At 28.0% G+C, this 16073-nt stretch overlaps 1 protein-coding gene across 2 annotated transcripts in view; it reads right to left on the minus strand.

Moving 5' to 3' along the window:
* Nucleotides 1-15338: 15338 nt before the first annotated feature.
* LOC100202735 (vesicular glutamate transporter 2) overlaps nt 15339-16073 on the minus strand; it is a 31252-nt gene continuing 30517 nt past the window's right edge. For both annotated transcript variants that reach the window (XM_065792560.1, XM_065792561.1), the window contains one exon: nt 15339-15935. In XM_065792560.1, the coding sequence (XP_065648632.1) occupies nt 15732-15935 (204 nt within the window). In that variant the 3' untranslated portion in view covers nt 15339-15731. The remainder of the gene's footprint in view (nt 15936-16073) is intronic.

The raw sequence follows: 16073 nt of genomic DNA on the forward strand, positions 1-16073 counted from the left end.
TTTAAGTCTAATAAGTTATCTATTAACATAGAAAAAACTAAATGGACTCTATTTCATCCAAAATCCAAAAAACATCTTTTGCCAAATGATATGCCTCAAATATATATAGATAACATTCAAATAAAACAATCAAAAGTTATACTTTTTCTTGGTGTTTTTATTGATGAAAACCTTACGTGGAAAAATTATATTGAAACCTTGCGCAACAAAGTTTCAAAAAATATTGGAGTACTATATAAAGCGAGAAGTTTTGTAAATAGACACGCATTAATTCAACTTTATTACTCACTTATTCAATGCCATCTAAATTATTCAAATATCGCATAAGGCAGTCCTAAAAAAAGTCAATTAGATCCTCTTTATCGGCAACAGAAGCATCTAGCACGACTAATAAATTTTAAAGATCGTTTTACTCATGCAAAACCACTTTTATTCAAAATGAGTATTCTTAATATATACCAACTAAATGTTTTTAACACTCTTTGCTTTATATTTAAATGTAAGATAAACTCAGCTCCAATACTATTTCAAAATTTATATGCAATAAAGCCCAAAAACAAATATGATCTAAGAAATGACAATTTTATTTATCAACATTATTCGCATACAAATTTTGGAAGGTCTCATCTTATCGCGGAGCTTATTTGTGGAACCAAATAGTTTTAAAAAATTTTGATTTTTCCCAAAGTTGGAATTTTTCTTCTTTCAAAAACAATCTGAAAAAAGTTATTTTCTCAATAGAAAATATTTTCGAGTTCTTCTGATCTCGTTTCTCTTTTATAAGTGTTTCTAAATATAATTTAAAATATTTGTTTTTATTTTTTATTGTTTTTTTAATCGGTATTTTATTTGTATGACGGTTTTCATAAAAACGGTATTTACTAATTTCAAATATTTGATTGTATTTTTTTATTGTTTAGTTAAACGGTGTTTTATAATTGAGGTTATTTTATTGGTATGAAGGTTTTCTTAAACGGTATTTACTTTTTATTTTATATTTTTTTGAAATAATTGGTTTATAATTTTTGTATTGTTAAACGGTTCTCGGTGACAGGATCTTATGATCCTCTTCGAGTTTCGGTGTTCTTCATATATTATGTACCAACGACACTTTTACCAGAGAATATTGTTAAATTAAAAAAAAAAAAAAAAAAAAAAAAGAAAAAAAAAAAAGGTACTTTCCAATATGTCAGGAGGCTAAGAATTTGTAGCATTTTTTCTTTGGGCTGTAATCTGGTCTGCCTTCCAGGTTAATAATTTTATGTTTCAGCTTGCTCTTGTTGTGCAGAGTATCATCGGGTATACCATATAACTTTGATGCTTTATAGATTGAAAGTCTGTTTGTTATAAATATTCAACAAAGCATATCACATGGCTCCTCCAGGATATCATTCATATGATTGACTACCTTGTTTACAATTATAAATTCTCATATTCCTTGCAATTGTTTTTGCATGTTTGTTAATATTTTATGATTCGTGTCTTTTTAATTAGAAATAATTGTTTAAGAAGTTAAAATATTTAAAAAGGATGGAAATGTCAATTACTGAAAATTATTTTTAAAAATGAAAAAATATTATTTGGATTTTTTTAACCAAAAACGAGTGGTATATTCTAATGGTATTATTATTGGATTATATCACTGGAACATCTAAATATGGCTTTTCAGAAAAAAACTTATCCCAAAAAGTTAAAATTATAAAATTTTAGGCATTTTTGGAAGACGATTAAAAATCGATGTTTTGTTTTTTTCATGTCTAAAACCCGTTTAACTTCAGATTCAAAAAATAAGCAGGAAGCTTTCGAAAAAAAAAGCCTTCAAAAAAAAAGTCGGAAGGGGGGCTGTGTCCCCTGACTCCCCAATGGCGTCGGCTATAATGGGCATTGAGATACTTTTATGTTGCGCCTCCTCAGTTTGGTTTACTGGAGTTATCTCGTCTGCGATTTATTCAAAATTATTTCTGTTGTTTTTACTTTTCGCTTTTTCGTTTTAATTTCCGTTTACTTTCATTCGTTTCGTATTTTCGGTTTTTCATTTTTGCAATAAACATTATTTTCTGGTTTATTACGAATCTTTGTAAAACGTTTTATTTTGTACATATAATTATAAACAAGTATTCTGTTTTATTATATTGTATTATAATATATATAATAATATTATTTTTGGTTTTTATTATGGCCTTTTACGAATTATTTTAAAACGATTTATTTTATGCGACTAGGTTTTTTATCCTCTTTAAAGGAACACCAAAAAGGCAATTAGCTGGCTGACATAAAAAAAAACAATATATAAAAAAAAAACTTTTTATACTATTGTGTTTTTTTTTTTGGCTTTTGGCTTTTGAACTGACAAGACGCGTTTTAAGACGCGTAAGTATCTGTATGTTTTTTCGAACTTTTCTACAGATTTTAACGATAGTTTTTATTTTATCTGTGTTTTTACTTTACAATTATTTTTTTCTATGCGCTTTTTCTTCTTCATATATTTTTTATCTGCACTCTAAGACATTTTTACTATTCGATAGCCTTATTTTTCTACTAACATTTTAATCGATCGAGTAAATTTATTTTGTTGTTGTAATCGTCGGCTTACTTTACATATATTTATAAACATATACTTATATTTATATAAAAAGTATATATCTAATCGAGGGTTTTATTTGTATCTAAATTATTCTTATTTTCCAATATTTTTGATATTTTTTAAACGAGTTTCAAAGTTCTTTTCTTTCCATTTTTCTTTCTCTCATAGTTTTCATACCAAATAGTTTTGCTGTGCACCTGGTCTACTAATCTGTTTATTTTATTTTAAATTTAAATTTCTATAAGCTTTTTTATTGTTCTTTTATCATACCTAAAGTTTTTATATCTTTATATAATATTGTTTATAAATATATATATATTATATATATATATATATATATATATATATATATATATATATATATATATATATATATATCAGTTTTTTGATTTTCAACTATATTCAGTATATAAGATACGATCAAACAGTTATAAGACAAACACAAGGATAATTTTTTAACAAAACTATACCAGAAATCAATTAATCATTAAAAAAAGGAAATAAGCAAAACCATGACTAATTTAACTGCTTCGCAAGAAAAACAGATAAAAAAGATGTTAGATAGCGCAATAAAAAATTTCGAGGATGAAATAAAAAACTTAAAGTCTGAGGTTGCAGAATGTGTTAAAGAAAACGAGCAACTGAAAAGTAAAATTGCAGAAATGGAAAAATCAAAGGAAATCAATTCTGATATAAAAGAAACTTTGTGGTCGAAAGTTGTATCAGGGGCTGCCAAAAAAACGAATGACCAATTGTCACTTCTTTTTGAAACCACAAAAGAACGTAAAGAGCAGGAACGCAAAGAATTAAATGTCATTATCTATGGATTACAAGCTGACAAAAATGACAAATTACAAGTAAATAACTTACTTAGTGCTATTGAATCCGATGGAACTAGAGTTAGATCTATTCGCCGCCTTAAATCTAAAGGAATCATTGATCCTTTGTTTATCGAGCTTGAAGATGTAAATAGCAAAAATATGGTTCTTAAAGTATCAATTAAGTTAAGAAAAATTGAAGAATATGTAAATGTGTACATAGGTCGTGATCTAACAGCAAGTCGAAGATTCATTCTCAAAAAAAATTTGATAGAACGAAACGGAAAAAATGCGTCAAGAAGTGAAGAAGAAAAAATAAAGTTTCATTACGGTATTAGAAATGATAATCTTACTAGAATTTTCCACAAATAGCCACTAGCAACCACTAATTTAGAACCGTCATCAAAAATAACCTTAAAACAAATGATAAATAATGACTATACTCAAATAAAATCTAAATATATTCAAGATTAACCTTTCGACAAAAACACTTCTTACTTTGACTCGGATAAAGCCACTATTTTTCTTAAAAGATTTAAATTATGCTTTTCTAATCAGTTCTCAGTGTTTCATCTAAATATTCGTAGTATTACCAAAAATTTTAAAGAACTCAAAATCCTACTACTTAATCTAAACTTTAACTTTAGCTTAATTTGTTTAACGGAAAGCTGGATTTTAGATACATCATTTTATCAAAATTCTAACTTTATTTTGCCCAATTACAAAGCCATTAGCTTTGAACGTAAATCTTTGAAAACAGGTGGAGGTATATGTGTCTATGTGCTTGAAGAATTTACTTATAAAATTAGATATAACCTGTCGTTTTCTGAGCCGGATTTCGAATCTTTCACTTAAGAAATTTATAACAAACCATCAAAAAATATTATCGTAACAACTTTATACCGACCACCAAACGGAAGTTTAAACAACTTTAAAAATCACTTAAATGACTATTTTGAAATCGCATGCAAAAAAAAGAAAGATAGCTCGTTTTTATTTGTTGGAGATTTTAACGTGGACTATCTCAAATATGGTGAAAATATTAAAATACAACAATTTTACAATCTCTTTAATGAGTTTGGAATGGTGCCTATAATAAAGAAACCAACAAGAATCACGCAAAACTGTTATTCTGTAATCGACAATATTTTCACAAACACTCTTTTCCATTCCACAAAAATATGTTTAAACTAGAGTTGTCTTCTATAAATTGGAACTTTGTATTTCTCGAGACATGCGCTAACAAAAGCTATAACCTATTTCTAAATAAATTTCTTAATTTGTACGACAAGCATTTTCCTAACAAAACTAACCGAATTAAAACTAAAAGACTTCTCAACCTTTGGTTGAGAAGTCTTTTAGTTTTAATTCGGTTTGGTACATATTTCAAAAACAAGCTATTGAGCCTAAAAGGTAACGGGAAAAAAACATGGGATGCAATTAAAGAGATTTTCGGTAAACAAAAAATTCACAATAAAGTCTTACCAAGCGTGATTACCGTTGACGACACTCAGATCTCTGATGGTAAACCGGTAGCAACAAAATTTAATGAGTTTTTCGTAAACATAGGTCCAAACTAAGCCAGTAAAATTAAACACACTCCTGTTCATTTCTCGAACTATCTATCGAAGTCTGATAAAAACTTAGAATTTAAAAAACTCACTAGTAAAGAACTTGAGGATTCAATAAAAAAACTAAATACTAATAAAGCAACAGGTTATGATTTTATTTCAGCAAGCATAATCAAAGATTGCTATGGATTTATTAAAGATGTTTTGTTAGATGTTTTTAACAAATCGCTCAATACAGGTGTTTTTCCAGATAAACTTAAAATTGCAATTATTACACCCATTTTTAAAACAAGAGATGAAAGTCTGGTTTCAAATTATCGACCTATTTCAGTGTTACCAGTTTTTTCTAAAATCCTCGAGCGTATCATGTATAATAGGCTATTTTCCTTTTTGGACGAAAACAATCTTCTTTATTGTAACCAATATGGTTTTCGATCAAATTACTCTACGGAGCATGTATATATACAACTAGTTGAAGTTATCAGTGGAGCATCTTCTCATAACAATTTCACTTTAGGTATATTTCTAGATTTGTCAAAACCGTTCGATACCGTTAACCATCAAACTTTACTAGATAAAATAAAATATTATGGAATATGCCATACATACCATAAATGGTTTACCAGTTATTTAACTGATAGAAAACAGTTTGTATCTCTAAATGACGGTTTTCAGACAAACAAACTTAAAATATTATGTTGGGTTCCACAGGGCTCCATCTTAGGTCCTCTACTATTTCTAATATATATCAACGGTCTATATAAAGCATCAAATACTATGTTTACCATCATGTTTGGAGATGACACCACTTTATTTCATTCTCACAATAACATTATTTCTCTATTTCAAGTTGCAAACAATGAACTAGAACAAATATCAATCTGGTTTAACGCGAACAGCCTATCTTTAAACACTGTTAAAACTAAGTTTTCCTTATTCCATTCTAAACGAAAGTTTCAATATATTCCTAAATCCTTACCAATGCTATATATAAATAACATGGAAATTGAGCGCTCTTTCACAAATAAATTACTTGGTGTCTTAATAGATGAAAACTTATCCTGGGGAGATCATATTAAATATATTAGCAAAAAAATCTCAAGAAATATTGGTATTTTATATAAAACCCGTCAAATCTTAGACAAATCTACCCTAACTCATCTATATTTTGCATTCGTACATAGTTATTTATTGTATGGCAATATTGTTTGGGGTAGTACAAACAAATCTAAACTCAAATGTCTCCTCAAACAACAAAATCATGCAGCACGCATTATTTATTTTCAAAATCACTTCACAAACTCTAAACCTCTTCTAAGTAGTATAAGGGCACTTGATATTTATGAAATAAATGTATTCAAAGTCACACAATTTATGTTCCAACATCAATTTAAAAAAACTCTGAAGGTTTTCGAAAATATTTTTCCTAAAATATCAAACCGATACAACACTCGATCAACCGGAAATTATTAAAAACCTTTCCCTATATCAAAACTTTCGAGCTTTGCCATTTCCTATCGTGGCCTAATGCTATGGAACCATTTTACAAGCATGAGTTGTAAACTAAGAGAAGCCAATACCTCTCAAAAATTCAAAAAGAACATAATTGAACTAATTGTCAATCAAGATTCCTTACTTGATTTTTTCTAACAATAAACTTTTACTGTCTTTTTTATTATCAAAGGTTACTGATGATAAGATTTTATCTTCTTCAGGTTCTCCAGTCTTAAAACTACTATATATGATAAAGTGTATTTTGTATTTAATATTTTTAAATATTTTATATGTCGGAAATCATCTTTAATTGTAAATAGTTGCTTGACAAAAATAAATAAATAAAAAAAAAAATGTTATAACATACGTTAAGTGAGACTATGAAGTATAAAAAAAACTCAATATAAATATTTTCAATATAAAAAAAACTCAATATAAATAATATTGATAATACCAAGACCAATTCAAAACATTAAATATTAGTTTAATTCGACTTAACTTAAACGCTTTATCTAAGTTTAAAAAAACTAAAATAAACCTCTACCTTTATTTAATCTACAATAGACGTCAAAAGTACGTTAGAATCTCGGCGACTAATGGAGGTTTGCTCTGAAACTTGTTCTAGATTTTATTCTCAATTGATAATTGACCAAAACTATACATTTTTTCTAAACGTTGTTTTGATATTTAATTGACGTTTAAGATATTTATTTGGTAAGAGCAGACGATTTTCTAGATTGAAGAAACGGTTGAATCATCCTGAAATGTAAAAGTAGTTCTCGCTTAAAATTAAAAAACAAAATTCTAAAAGACTTTGCTCATGCGACCTATTTAAGAACAGAAAGATTTTAATGGGACTTTACTCAGCCTAAAACATCAACTATGTTTAGCTGTTTGACAGACGTTTTTGTGACATCTATTTTCATTAGTTAATATCTTTTTTAGTTCTATCTGCAACTTCGCTTCTGTTACCGTTTCTTTTTTAAACGTGTGCTGCACTTATTTGTGCAGCCCACATTTTTTTTGACTTCAGTTGCAAAAAATCATTCACAGAAATTTTTTATAATAAGAAAATTTTACCTATACACTAATGTTTCGTAACCACCTCATAAGATTTTTTTCTTAAACTAAAAATAATCTCAGGGCTTCAACAGATATCGTTTTAAATTCTTGTAAATCCATTTGATTTAAAAAAGCTCCATCCTTGATATATTTATAGTCTGGTCGCTACATGTAAAAAAAAAAGAAAAGCTAAACATATTAAGTCGACATTCTAATTTTTGTACAGACTTGTTCCATATAACTTAAGAAATTTAAAAATCTTTATGTGGCACTTGAAATCTGCTTATACCTTTAGTTAGAGACAAAAAGATTTCAAGCTAGCTTCAAGTAAAATATCCGCCATGTTGTTTATAAATCGAATTCTGCAAAGCATTAGTTTTTTTAAGTTATTGACAGGGGGTTACCTATTTGTAAAATTAAATGTTTTAAATATAGTTACTCAATTATATGTAATAAAAATTTCACAAACTGTATTTAAAAACAAATTTGGTCATAATTGCTTCTTAATATTGTGTTAAAATTATAAATAAGTTTTAATTTAATAAGTCTAAAAAAGAAAATTTGTTCCCGTTCTTTGTTCACGTTAAAAATGTTTACTTTTCAAAAACTGTTTACGAAAAAAGCGTATTTTATTTGTTTCTTATTATTAATTAAATAATGCCGAGTAGCAAAAAAACGCAACACTTTAATCTAGTTCCTAAAAAAGAAACTAAAATTGCTTACATACTTCATCAAGGAGAAGTTGGTTATAATAATAACAAACTGCGTGGTTTTACTGAAAATGCTCTAGCCAAAGTGAAGAGTGCTTGATAGGTCACAAATTAAATGTCCAACTCAATTTATTTCTCTATATACTGCCTAAAACAGTATATAAAGAAATATATACTGTTTTTGTTCAGCATAGAAAGATACGGAAAAAACAATAAATAGCATGGATTTGATAATAATATTTTTTTTACAATAGTCAAACTCGAAATGACTTTAAAATCATAAACATTCTACCTGATACGTGCCCAACAACTCTCTTGTTTCATCAAAGATGTTACGATAAGTATGTGAATATAAATACATTAAACATTCTTCAACATCGGAAAAAAATAGCAGAAAAAGTTTAGTTTAGGCATGGATGATGCATCCTCATCTAAGCGCAGAATCTCAGCTCGGAAAAGAAATAAAACAGGTAAATTAAAAACCTTTGAGTGGGAAATGTAAAGCAAAGAAAATTACACTCAGTTTTCACGTTTTTTAATGTTTCAGGTACTACTTCAAAGCAAAAATAATTTCCTTTTTTCAGGAAAAATTATTGCGGATAAAGAATGTTGCATTTGCTATCGCAAAAAGACTAATAAAGATATGAACAGATGTGAAACGCTTACAAAATGCCTAACGGAAAGTGCTGCAAATGTGTTAAAAGAAAATGCTGTAAGCGTTTGCACTTCGACTATGTGAGAGAACAAGTATGAGACAATTTAGAGATTATTCATACAAGCAAGTTATTTGAATTTTATGAGGAAAACTGCACAGATAGAACAAAGATTCCAGATAGAAGGACTTTGCAGGATGCTGTAGTTGCAGATTTAGCAGATCTTTTCAGTTGTGGTCACCAAAATACGGCTATTCTTTCTTATACAACGATACCATTGAGAAGAGGAAACTCATTGAAGTTTTTTCAAAAAAGGTTGAGAATGTAGAAAAAAAGAGTCCAAAACCGATTGAACAGCTTATCGATATGTCGCACAAGAGATTTGCTGCCAGGTTTTGTTTATAAAAAAAACATACTTTAAATGGCCTCCTAATGAAGACAAGTTAACAAAGAGTTAAAACTGAAATTCCACCTCTTTTGCATCAACTTTTTGCAAAAAAAAAAAAAAATTTTGTGCTAGAGTTAGTAAAAGAGGAATTGTCAAGATAAACTCTATTTGTGAAAATGTAATCTATGACGTAACAAACAGCCATCATCGATGCTCTAAAGACGCGTTACTAGAGTTAAGTACCAAACGAAAAACTGGATCAAAAGAGTTAGTGAAATTGCAAAGTAAATTAGGACATGACATTTTCTATGATGAAGTAAATTATTTCGAAACATCTCTTGCACAAAATGCAATGCAAAATCAAACTTTTAAAATTTTTTGCCCTTCTGTTCTCCAGCCCTTAAAATTTGTGACCTTTGTTTGGGACAACAACGACGTAAATCACGGAACTTTAAACGGAACCTCTATGCACGCTTCAAATGGTATTGTCATTCAATTACAAAACCTTGTTTAAGTACTCAAAAACCCATTTAACCATGTAAACCATTTCAACCAAATACAAAAGTTTATATTTCAATTATATGGATTGAAATGCAATACATCAAACGAAGAAAGATGATTTAAGTTTATTGCCAAGAAAGAAGCTCTGGAAACCTAAAAGCTTCCACCTACTAGGGATGCACTTTTGTGTCATTGCAAGAAAGCTTCGTATGTAACAGCAATTGTCGAACGATCACTAGAGGCTATTTCCGATATTCCAAAATCCCATGGATTTGGATGGCAAGAGATTAGCGATCAACTTGAAGTTGAATGGATCCTTATTCCACCTGCTCCAGAAGATGTTTTGCAGTTAATTTATTTTGCGTGTAAAAAGTCAAAATGTGAAACACGGGTTTATCTTTGTCAATTGAATGGATTGACTTGTACGGATTTGTGCAACTGTTCGTCTTGTGAAAATACAAATGATTGGGAAGTCACTTTAACAGAATATTATTCGACTGATTATTATTCGACTGATTACCGATATATATACGAAAATCTATTTATCCTTGATGTAAATGAAGTCATCAATCAAGAACTTTGACCATAGTACTATTTTCCTTCTAAATATTTAAATCCATTATATTTATTTTTTTGTCTGATAAAAAAAAAATTCTTCACAAACTAAGATTATAGATTCAAAATCAACAATCAGTTTTAAACTGGTAATGCAACCAGGAGTCATTAACTGATCAATTTTTAGCTTGCTAACACATATAATTAAGAAATTAAGCGCCATTTTAATGTAGACTTGACATTGATCATTTATGAACTTGGGCTTAAAACTATTTTCCTTATTATATGAGGGGACCCGGACTTTGGTCCAAAAAACCCTGTCGTAAATCCGGCACTAATAGCACATATTGTTAAGATTGATATGTTTATTTGCATATTTTTTTACATTGCATTTATTGAAGTTTATTTGCATTTTTTTTTTTTTTTACATTAACAACTTTAAAAAAAAAAATTTTTTACTTTGACAACTTTATTCAACTTATTTATTTTTTACCCTATTTTCCTTTTAAAGATATTTCTGAATTTTACGAGTCTTGTAAATCGAAGAGTATTTTATACAATCTCTTTATTTTTTATTTTGACATTCACTTTCTTGTAATATTATGAGATAGGCGTCGATAAGGCAAAGGATGACTTAATAAACTATAATACAAAAAAAGTATATAATAAATATAATTCTACATTAATGCAGTAATATTAGTCTAATTGCTCATTCTAACATCAAGTGCAATGCCTGTCCACATTCTCTATGCTATTTTTCTAACTTGACTACTTTTATTTACTTCTGTTTATCCTAAAACTCACTTACTCTAGGTCCGTTAAAGAGGGTTATGATGCTCTTAAGTGAGCTGAACTTGTCTTTGCAGACCTTGGTATGTAGCTTTTATATGGTATCTAGCAGGAGGAGGAAAACCACAATTCAAAATAAAATAAATAAAATTAATGTTTTACAAAAAAATAATTAAAACACTTTCTTTTTTAGAAAACAAATGCAAGTAATTAGAAAACAACTGTATTTCAAGATACTTAAAACTCATTTTAAAATTGTTTTTCAAATAACGTCCGTGTTGTTTAGGAAACCATACAAACTTGCACAGTTAAAGGCTTTATATAAGCTTTGGAACATCCGTGCAATAGTAGAAACTACCTAAATTTGACGGAAGATAAAAACAAATTCCACTGTTAATTACAACAAGTACAACAGATTTAAACTGAGTAGTACGGTAATTTACATTTATTTCCCTGCTGTAATGGCTTTCGTATGGAGGAAACTTTTTGATATATTTTTAATGCTGTTGACCATGATGTGAATAATTTTGTTTTTGGTCTGGTTTTGTCAAGCCAAAAAACTGAATTTTACTAGTTTAAAAAGATTTAGTACAAGACTCGCTAATACATTGGATATTTTAAAAAAGATCTTGGCTACTCTAGCTTATATTCCATTGTGTTTTAATTCATAAAGAGTTGTTTTATTTCTATGTTTGCTGTCATCAACTGCTCTCAATTGCTTTAAAGATTAAACTGGCAGGAAGTAGCATACTAACTTTTCTGGTTCCACAATGCATTACTAATCCAAAACTCTTCAAAAATATATTATTGCATTTCTTTGCTGAAATCCCTGCTGTATTTTTAACAACAGTTGTTGTTAAATGGTTCCTGGACCACATATTCGGTTCAGTTTTCTTACCTTTTTCTCCATGCATGTTAGTTCTTCTTCCTTTTTCTACTCTTAACTGCGGTTGGTGGTTGGTCTTTACTCTCACTATTGGTGATTGAGTAAGTAATTATTGAATTAGAAATATTGATGTTTAAATAAATACTACCCTGACCGACATCAGACAATGACATCAGATACACTTTTAGATAATGATTTTGTAGGGTCCGGCATACACTCAGAGCCAAGTATTTTAGCTCCAACTCAAAGATGTTAAATAAAACATCTATAATAAATTTTTAAAAGATTTTATTATTAGAATGATGGCATTTGGAAAAAAATCACGAGAATCACGGCTTTTGCCGAAAATCGCGGAATTCACGGCATCCATGACTTTGTGAATTTTCACTAACCCAACTTATACATCGTGTCTTCAATTTTGTGATTCCATGTATATAAATACTAATTTCATACTGTGACTTAAGAAATAATGGTGGGTTTTGTTACTTGCATTTCTACATTTTCTATTTTTTTAGTGTTACCAACAAGATATGAAGACCGCGGAGCTAGTTGAGTAAAAGGGAAAGTTTGGCGATATCTTAAAAACTACGCACCGCATGACAAAACATCTATTGAATGAAAGTTAGGGTAATGGAATGGTAACACAATGCGCAATAAAAGATTTTGGACGGGAGTCGAGTAAGATGCATGGGTAACTTTTCTATTTTGGACCAAAAAAATAAAAAAATGTAGATGTTTGTTTTAGATGCTTTTACTTTTTTTTGTCATCACTTAAGTGTTAATATATTACCAATTTATAGGACTTTCAATTATAATTTGTAAGACTTTTGATTTATTTATTGGAATTTTGACAAATTATTAGACTATATTGGACTTTCAACAATTAAGTGAACTTTTGATTGCAATTAGCCGTTATTTTTAAGGCTTATTGTTCTTTTTTAAAACCTAACTAATGTGTAACTTTTAAGTCTAGTAGGGGTAAGTTGAGGAGCTTTGATAAAAATGGATAAAACTAAATTGTCGATTACAAAAAAACAAATTTAATAAGAAAGAACATTGCGGTAGATTGTATTTATATTTTAAAATTAGTAACTATTAAATTGGGCTTTAAAAAACAAGATAGTTGTGTAAATATTACTTTTATATTTTATGACACTTCCTTACTAATTAATTTGCTATCTTCTCTTACTTACGTCATTGAAGCGTATAAAATTAAAAGTTTATAAATAATAGACACGCTTACTGTTAAGAATAATTTTATTGATGACTTATCCAAGTTCCATATCATGCATGTTCATTTATTCGTTGATTGCTCAACTTGCCCGACGCAATTGTTCAACTGAACCTGTTGGGGCAGGTTGAGCAGCAGGTAAACGTCAGGCGATATCTTCTCAAAAAAAATCAAAAAATATACTTTGACCTTAATCAATTTTTAGCAGGTTAAATTATCTTTCCAATAGTGAAAAAATTATGTTAATTCAGAAAACGTAAAAAACTTTGCATGAAAATTTTTCCGTATAAAAAATATTGTATGATTTTGATTGGATGGTTTTCATGACGCGTAAACAAATTGCGTAGCTCTTTATCTGCGTTTAATAGAAATACTCAACGTTAATGCAAGTTCTCAATCTTTTTTGTCTTGTTTGTTCTCGGTGATATCAAACATATTTTTTTCCGGTCTGCAACATTTGTTTTTAAACAATATGATATGTTAAGTTTTAAAAGATATGTTAAGTTTAAACAATATCTATATATATATATATATATATATATATATATATATATATATATATATATATATATATTGTTTAACATATCTTTTGCGATGGAGTATGAAAATATGTATATATATTTTCTACAAAAAAATAAAAAATATATATATTCAAATAAAAAATATATATTAATCTATGATAATTTAAAGACCGGAATTTTGGTTAAATAGTTTTATGGCATTATAAAATAGGGATGGCTCACATCACAGTAATGTTTGAATTTTGAGCTTAGACTTTTAAATAAACCTTAAGAGGTTTAACTTTAAAAGTCTAACTAGTCGTATGTCAATTTGTGTGTTCTTCACACTCATACTAATAAAAACTTTCATATAAAATGGAAAAAACAGATTTTAAACTTGAAATAACTAATTTTTTTCGACCTTTAATATGTTTGCAGACATATGACTGGTTAGAAATTAAACATATAACTTAAAACTTGTTTGAAAAAGTTGTTTTCTCAGTTTAATGTTTTATCTTCATTGAGAGCAGCACTATTTTATACCAAAATATGGTCCATCAACTATAAAGCAAAATTTTATATCTAAACTTGAGTAATTAAAAAAAAATTTAACTTTGTTTGACTTTAGACGAACTAAAGCGCTAGGAGAAAAAAAAACTTTTTTTTCTAAAAATTATTCGGGTTAAAAAAATGCAGCGAAACATAACCTTTTTATAAAAACGCAAAATTCGTGTATTTTCCAATACATGCATTAACCGCGTTGAGTATCGTTTTTACGCAGTCTACGACAACTAAAAAAACAGAAACTTTTTTCTGTACTTTGTCACCCAAGAGATGGGATAAGAAGAAAACGATGCTGATAGACCTTAGGTGTCATTATAAGAAACTAAACAATAAAATAAACTTTTGCTGAAGTCTAAATTGAACCTGGATTCGCCGCTGGCGTACGTAAAAAAGGTACACAAGGCACGGTTCTACTAATTTCAAATACAATTTTAAATGTTTTTGTTTACTATAAAGTTTGTTTTTAACTTAGTGTAAAGTACTCGACTAAAAAAAAAAAAAAAAAAAAAAAGCCGTATTTTAACCTAATTTTACTTTATTATATACATTACTAAAAATAAATAAATTATTTTGACCGCTATTTTCCTTTATCTATTATTACATCTCATTTGAAAAACATTTAAAATACTTAATCTGGAAAATACTCAAAACCTTTTAATTTGTTTCAACTCGTAAAGCACTTAACGCAAATACACGCAAACTTTTAAGCAAAACTACCTTAACAAAAGTTGTCTACTATAGCAAAAAGTTTAATAAATCACCACCTAGAATATAAACGTACTTTTTAATTTTTACTTTAGCAAAAACTCAAACCTTAAACTTACTAACTTTTAACAAACTTACTTTTTACTTTCAATTGCAATTTAATTTATAGCTGCAATTTTATCTTTTACATAAATTAGTCTAAATTATTGTACATTTTTATTTTGTTAGGTATTTTAAATATTTATTCAAATAACTTTTTAATTGTTAACTTTGTTTCTTAGCTTTATTTGTTAAATTTTCATGAAAAAATAAAATAAAAAATAAAACTTTACTAACGATAATTTTTAAACTTAAAATAAATATCAACTTTATTAATACAAAATAATTTATACAATTAAACATTTTAAACATGTTTTAAACTATTATTGACATGGTTCAAATTCTTCGAAGAATAAAAGAATGAGGTATTCATCGAAGAAAATTTCAAATAATTATTTTCTTCAAAGGATACAATTAACCTTTGAAGAATACAATACATTTTTCAAAGAATACAAAAAATTCTTCGAAGAATACGATACATTCATCAAAGAATAAAATTAATTCTTCGAAGAATACAAAAACTTCTTCGAAAAATTAACTATATTATTTCTAATATTTTCCAAAGTATATTGTACACGGATTTGTTTTTCCTTCAAAAAAGTTATTTTTAGCAGAATGAAGTCATTCTTTCTTAACGTCACCAAAATCACCATGCTTTCCTTCCGCTTCATACTTTTGCACCTTTTGCAATGGTGGAGAACAGATTTTTTGAGGTTGATCATTCCAAGGCTGTTTATCGCCAGATACTGAAAACGCAAAAAACACGACTCCAAATCCGTAAATAAACGCAGTTATCCAAAAAACTGTTTGCCATTCTGCAGCAGTCTAAAAGGAGAACAAAAAACTATCAGAAGAAAAAAACAAAAACCTTAAAATCGATCCACAACTTCGCCACATATAAAACATTTTGAATATTAAAAATAAAAACAAAAAGTTTTTTTTCTCTTAAAGCTTTTACTTTAA

Source organism: Hydra vulgaris, chromosome 03 (genome assembly GCF_038396675.1).
Source record: "Hydra vulgaris chromosome 03, alternate assembly HydraT2T_AEP".
Lineage (NCBI taxonomy): Eukaryota > Metazoa > Cnidaria > Hydrozoa > Anthoathecata > Hydridae > Hydra > Hydra vulgaris.